Source organism: Oryza glaberrima, chromosome 1, assembly GCF_000147395.1.
Source record: "Oryza glaberrima chromosome 1, OglaRS2, whole genome shotgun sequence".
Classification (NCBI taxonomy): Eukaryota; Viridiplantae; Streptophyta; class Magnoliopsida; order Poales; family Poaceae; genus Oryza; species Oryza glaberrima.
Window position 1 is genome coordinate 29,918,055 of NC_068326.1, and position 7,055 is coordinate 29,925,109.

The following is a 7,055-nucleotide window of genomic DNA, read 5'->3' on the forward strand; positions in this document are numbered from 1 at the left end:
GTATGGAAGCTGAGGTTTTTAGGTTACCCGGGGTTTCAGATCAGTTTTTTTTTTTTTCCTCTTGAACCTACTCTCTCCGCGTCCAAAAAAAAATAAAACTCGCACAAGTATCTGGACATCCCCTTCTAGATTAATTTTTTCTTTAACGGAGGTAGTATGGTATAAACACCAGATGCAGAGACAAGCACTTACCTTAAAAACAGATATATACACATCATATCCTTACAAGCATCTTAAAAGACCACGGGAATATTTGAGATTAACAAAGTCACCGCGGACGGGTCTCTCACTGAAGCACACACGAAAGCATCCCCGAAAGATTGGGTCGGCATCGCTTGAGAGTTGAGATTGACGAAGTCACCACGGTCCCCTCGTTGAAATGTACATGCGCACACCTTAACCTTATGAGGTGCTCCGGAAAACTGGGTCGATATATTTTGAGGTCGACGAAGTTATCATAGGCCCCTTGCTAGAGCACACACGATCACCCTTAGAAGACTGGACCGATATATGTATTGATGAAGTCATCATAGATCAACATTATTGATGGGTACGTTACCTACCGCTAAAAGAATAATTAACTGTAAATATGATCACACATGTCAAGTATAGTAGTTAAACCCAGGTAAGTTAATCCCACCATAAGAAACTAACGAGTTAAGTTCGTATTTTATCATATCAGTTCATTTTAGTAACATCAATTGCAGTTGTTGCACGAAAATTAGTACTACTTTTGTCACGGTTAAAATTTGCAGGTTACACTACAATGAATTCGGAAAAATTTAACTAGAACAAATACTTCATATGAAAAATAGGTCAATTTCTTTAAAATTCCCATGAAATTTGTCCAAATCGAATAGGCTCTGAAATTTTATAGTGCGTTTCAGACGGTGAACTCACCACACACAACATGTCATTTGTTCTACATGGATTTATAGCCGACCGTATGCTTTCTAGAGTTAACAAATACTTCCTCCGTTTCATAATGTAAGACTTTCTAGCATTTCCCACATTTATATAGATGTTACTGATTCTAAACATATATACGTTTCTAGGTTCATTAACGTATATATGAATATGAGTAATGCTAGAAAGTCTTACAATATAAAACGGAGGGAGTACAATATAAAATGTTCGCCGATTTTATTTAGACGGTACGAACTAGTCAATGTCACACTAAAATAAGATTTTATGTGTAGCCATTGCCATTTACAAATTGTAATATCAGATAGAAACCCTTTGGTGTGTTCAGCAAATGGGTTATGACTTATGATTGGTGGGATTGAGAAGAAAAATAGATAAATGTTTAGGATTAAATGCGTTGTAAAGAATAGATGACTAAGATACAGTAATATTACCTTTAGAGTGTCGGATATTATTCCCCTCTCCTATTTACCAAACAATCCCTTTGAGTGTGGTTTTCAGTAACCCTACCCTTTTTGTTAAAGAAAAAAAAAAGAAAACTAAGGCTGTGTTTTTAACTGGATCCAAAGTTTAAATTTTGATTGAAATTAAAGATAAAGTGACTGAAAAGTTATGTGTGTATGACAGGTTGATGTGATGTAAAAGGACTTAAGTTTAGATCTAAATTTTAGATCTAAACACAGCCTTAAGTAGTAGGAGAAACGTGGTTGGTCACGATGTGCATACGCCTCCGGCCTTCCACATCCTTCCAGAAACGAGCCGGCCGGATTGCTCTCCAAGCCAAACACAGCCCAGAGAGGCGAGAGCCCCCACACCGCCAAACCCGACCCGGAAATCAACTGCACACGCTCCGATCCCCTCTCTCCAGATCGATTCGGACCCCATGGGTTGGCGTTGGCACGACGACGGCGATGACGGCGGCCGCGGCCTGGGCGACATCCCCGACCTCGCCGGCGGCGGCGGAGGCGGAGATGGGGAGCGCTGCGCCACGCGCCGGGTGGTGCAGTCTCGGTGCCACACGGAGGAGGTGGAGCCCGGCCGCTTCGTCCGCAAGTGCGAGAAGACCGAGCAGCTCCTCCGCGACTGCGTCGGCAGGTATATACATATACTCCATGGCCTCGCGCTTTTCCCTGATCTGTTCCTTCTTTTCCTGCGAGGATCCCCTCTTTGCATATTACTGTTCGTTGTTTTAGTGATGAATTGGTGATAACATGTCATGCGCAGTTGTGTTACTATAGTCCCGTGTATGATTGTGAGCTGTGTATAGCCGCCTCTCTGTGGACGATTTTCGTGAGTCTGTCCTCGCTGATTTGATACAAACACGAATTCATTAAGAATGGGGAATGTGCCGTGATGATCGAGACGTTTGAGTTCTGTGGTGAATAGTATGATCAAATGTGTGTAATAACTTGGGCTTTTGAATTTTGGTAGCTAATTAGATATGGAATTTCTATCCAGTTTTAGGTGCCCGTGCCATCGACATGGGTTAAAAGTTATTGTGGGCTATTTTGCGCTCAACTTGTTAATCAACAAATTTTGGACGGAGGCAGTACTTTGTAGGCATGGGGTAAATTTGTATGATACACTTGTTGCTTGAAGATGTTCGTGAACTCATGGGATTTCTAGACACGTACAACCAATTACATTACAGTGTTATTATATTCTAACGATATGTAAAGAGCAGCTGTGTTCGTGTTGTCTACACTAAAGATTCAACAACTAGTGGTCATCATCAAACCGATAGCATATCCTCATTTTGCAGGATTTTGAAAACTCACATCTCGTTAGCATCCTTCCTTTTATTTCTTCACATGCCTCATGTTAAACTTTTAAGTGCATGAAACCCAAATTTCTGTATTTCGTAGCTCCTTGTAACCAATGTACAACACTATGATTAGTATTCTGGATAGATTTTGTACTTCCCAAAGTATTTTGGTTGTTGACAAGCTATTACAATAATCTGATGGATAACCTACCATACATTATTTCTCCTAACCGATCACAATAATCTTCTTCTAGGCCCTCTGAACTGGTGGAATCAAAAACTGAAAATACTGAAGAAGACGTCACAGATGAAATGAAAAGCGGGTCACTATCTCTTGGTTTTCCGACCAATGAGCCCTTTGCATTTCCTGGACTTCGCAGTGACATAGAAGCTCTTGAGAAAGGCCTTTTCGGGAGCATTGGTAGCTTTCTGGATGATGCTGAGAGGATGACCAATGATTTCTTGAAGTCTTTTGGTGTCCCTTCCATCAATGAAAGGGAGTCGAGCCCATTTGATGGACAACCTACAGGCAGGCACATTGGTGGACAACCTGCAGGCAGGCACATTGAGGAAGGTACTGCAAAGGACACTAAACAGAACGACTACGCAGAATTCAGCAGCAAGATTACAGATGTGTAAGGATCTACAGTTAGCTGACGCACCTTTGGGAGCAGCTTGCCAATTTTGTCTTTTGAACATCTCCATGGTTGTAATTGGAAGGGGAAGGATCAGTTTGACTGTTTTATAAGCAGAGTCGTCTGAAGTCTGAAGTGTTGCGCTTATAAGAACAATTGTGTATATTACTGTTTTAGATAAGCCTGTTTGTGTTCCTCAACAATGAGATCAATTATGGATGGTTTTTTTCTCTGCTTAAGTTTGGTCATGGATAATGCAATGCATTGTTGTTTCTGCGTTCTGCTGCTCTTGGCTTCAACTGAAATATTTGGAAGCCAAAGGGGCAGAGACTCTGGCACCCTGATGCGCGATTGCCCATGCCCATCCTAGCTAATCCATTTGTGCGTTCTTTCAACGGAGACTGGGGAGATTGTGACTCGTTTTTCGCGCACACGTTTCCCAAACTACTAAACGGTGTGTATTTTATAAAAAAAATTTTATATGAAAGTTACTTTAAAAAATCATATTAGTCTATTTTTGAAATTTAAAATAATTAATACATAATTAATCATGCGCTAATGACATAGAAGTCTCTTCAGGATGGGCTGGGGCCTGGGGATAGGAAATTCTCCGATCCCCTGTTTTTCTCAACTTTACCTTCACGTGGTCTTGGAAGCAATCTTAGCATCCTATCCCAAGACAACTTTAGTTGTAGGATAAAATAAACAAAGTGTCCCTTATTTATAGAAAAATAATATTAATAGATGGATAAAGGGTATTAAAATATGGTGAGATAATCCCTTATTTCTCTATGGTATATGAGCTGCAGATGCTAGATGCCTGGTGAGGTATGTACGCTTTCTTATTATGAAACATGTATATCATCTCGATTTTTCGATGTTTCTATGCCAATAATTCGAAACAGAAGATTTCTCCTCCGTTCATTTGAAAGTCTGGTTTCAGACGTAAGCTACCAAAAGGATGAAATTTTTTTAGATAATACCAAAAGGATGAAATGCTTGGTAACTCGGGCTAGGCGCTTAGAGTAACCAGAACCTGCACACTACTTTATCCTACGCTTTCTATATAAGTACAACCACTAACTAGTGAGGATAAGACATCATCAAAATAAACCTAACCTGGGAATGTAGGGTAGGTTTGGTTTGCTACCTATCAAAGATTTGGTAGTACCAAATTTTTGGCAAATTTTGGTATTATCATTCTTTTTTTGGTATCCTTGGTTGGGTAAATATGTTTGGATTACTACCAATATGAAGTCAAAACTAGAAATTGAGCACGCCTATTGGCGCACTTGTTTTATACCCCATGAATTTGTTTTCGTGTTATTAAAAAATATTATGTTTGTTGAAAAAGCAACGTCCTCAAATTTTGACATCTTAAATTATTAAATTGTAAATATCATATTAATAGATTTTTGATGAAAACTCTTCTATATAGTTGTGTTTTAATTTTTATAGTCTAGAAAACAATGATAAAATATGTGTAATAGAGTGTTGATTTTTAAAATGATATTATTTTAAATACACAGGTAATATAAATTTTGCAAAGTTTTATAAGAATTAGTTAAATTTTATTGAAACTTGAGAAAAAAAAGTACATTCGAATAAAATTTCAATCAATTTTTAATTTAAAATTTAGGGGCAATTGTATTTTTGACCCTGTTTTGATGTCTAACTTTCAATTTGACCCTGTTATTTTAAGTTTGCTTATTTGACCCTCTTTTTAAAAAATGAAGATCAAACTTGACCCTATTCTGTGAAAGCAACTTAACGGTGTTAACTCATGACAAAAGTACCATTTATACCCTTGCTTGTTTGACCCTACTTTATTGAAAGTTTTTGTTTATTTATCCAGGTTTAACAAATTTTGACCTAGGTTTGATAAATTTAACATAGGTTTCACAAATTGTCTTAAATTTGATGAATTTTGACATATATTTGATAGCTTTTTGAAAATTTTGACTTAGATATGATATATTTTTTTACAAAATTGACATACACTTCACAGATTTGATAAAATTTTGACAACATAAATCTCAAACTATATATTCCAAGAAAAACACAAACGCCATGAGGCTAACCAGATGTGTCTCGAGTCCAAGCTGCTCAATCTACCGCAGCTGCTACGCGCCGCCGTGAGAACACTCACCGTGTTGCCGTTGCGGCCGCACCTGCGCGTCGTCGTGGCCGCACCTACGCGCTGCTGCAGCTCCCACATGCCGCTTTCGCTCCCTCCGTGCGCCGTCGCCGCTAAAGTTCCCACTACGTGCTGCCTCCGCCGCTGCTGCACTCGCGTGTAGCCGCCGCAGCTCCTGCGCACCATCGCCGTCGAACTCTTCTCCGCGCGTCGCCTCCGCAGCTCCTGCTGCCGCCGCCGCCGGTGAAGACCACTCCGCGCGCCGCCGCCACAGCCCCCACCGAGTGCCGCCTCCGCATCTCTGTCTCCACAGCTCCTGCCGGCTGCCGCCGCCGCCGCCGGAGTCCTCTCTGCGTGCCGCCACCGCAGCCCCCACCGAGCGCCGCCTTCGTAGCTCCTATCGCGCGCCGCCGCCACAGCCCCGCCGCGCAGCGCCTCTGTAGCCCCCACGCGCGCCGCCGAGAAGGCCCGGCCGGCTGGGGTGAAGTAGACTGGTGAGAAATTTGGGGATATAATTGATTTGGTAGTCAGGGGCATTTTAGTCAGTTCAGATTATAAAATAATTTTTTTCGGTGCCCTAAGTAAACCCTACCTGTACAGTGAAAATAGGGCCAAACGGCAGTTCCAATTTCTAAAAGTAGGGTTAAATAAGTAAAGTTGAAAAAGTACGGTCATATTAGTAGTTAGACTTCAAAACAGGGTCAAATGAGCAATTATTCTTAAAAAAAGTAGCAAATCACATTATTACGGAAATCCTTAAATTTCTGTTTTTTCTAACCACACTATTTAGGGTTTCTTTCTTTTTGTAAAATTATAGTTGAGTTTTCTATTAAATGATAAAATTGATCATTGATATTTTTTGTAAAGGTGTTCTAAAGGAGCTACCGTACTCATCATTTTTTCTAGTACCACATGAAAAGTTACAATCGTATAGATTTTGTGCCATAAACACTAACTCCCTCCGTCCCAGAATATAATAAGTTTTAGAGTTGGGCCCGGTTATTAAGAAAGTAGGTAGAAGTGATTGGTGGAGGGTTGTGATTGGATGAGTAATGGAGCTAGGTGGGAAAAGTGAATGGTGGAGGATTGTGATTTGTTGGGAAGAGAATGTCGGTTGAGAAGTTGTTATATTTTGAGACAAATCCTAAGGGCTAAAAGTTGTTATATTTTAGAACGGATGAAGTATTTACCATCACGCACACGGGAGGGTTACCTTTCATCTTCTTCAAAGGCCAGGTAATCTCTCAAATGGCCAGGCAATGTATTGAGTTTTCTAGAGATTTATTATAGGTATATGTGCACAGGAGACATACTTTCCAACACACATATACTGCACCTCTTTACCTTTAAATGAACACATGGCAGTTTTCTAAAGAAGCCTTTACTAAATACTAGCCAGTAAAGTCGTGCGTTCGCATGACTATACTAAATACTAGCCAGTAAAGTCGTGCGTTCGCATGACTATGCCTTCCCACCTATTAAATGCAATATATTGATTATAATATATTGTAAATAAGTTCTTAAAGAACATATTTTGTAGGAACTAGGAAGTTTATCTATTATAAACAACATTTGTGATCATAAATAATTAACA

General features: G+C 40.0%; 1 protein-coding gene across 1 annotated transcript; it reads left to right on the plus strand.

Moving 5' to 3' along the window:
- Window positions 1–1,653: 1,653 nt before the first annotated feature.
- LOC127760629 (fra a 1-associated protein) lies at window positions 1,654–3,556 on the plus strand. The gene is made up of 2 exons (XM_052284916.1): window positions 1,654–2,019; window positions 2,944–3,556. The coding sequence occupies exons 1-2, from the start codon at window positions 1,808–1,810 to the stop codon at window positions 3,326–3,328; spliced, it is 597 nt and encodes a 198-aa protein (XP_052140876.1). The 5' UTR covers window positions 1,654–1,807; the 3' UTR covers window positions 3,329–3,556.
- Window positions 3,557–7,055: the final 3,499 nt, after the last annotated feature.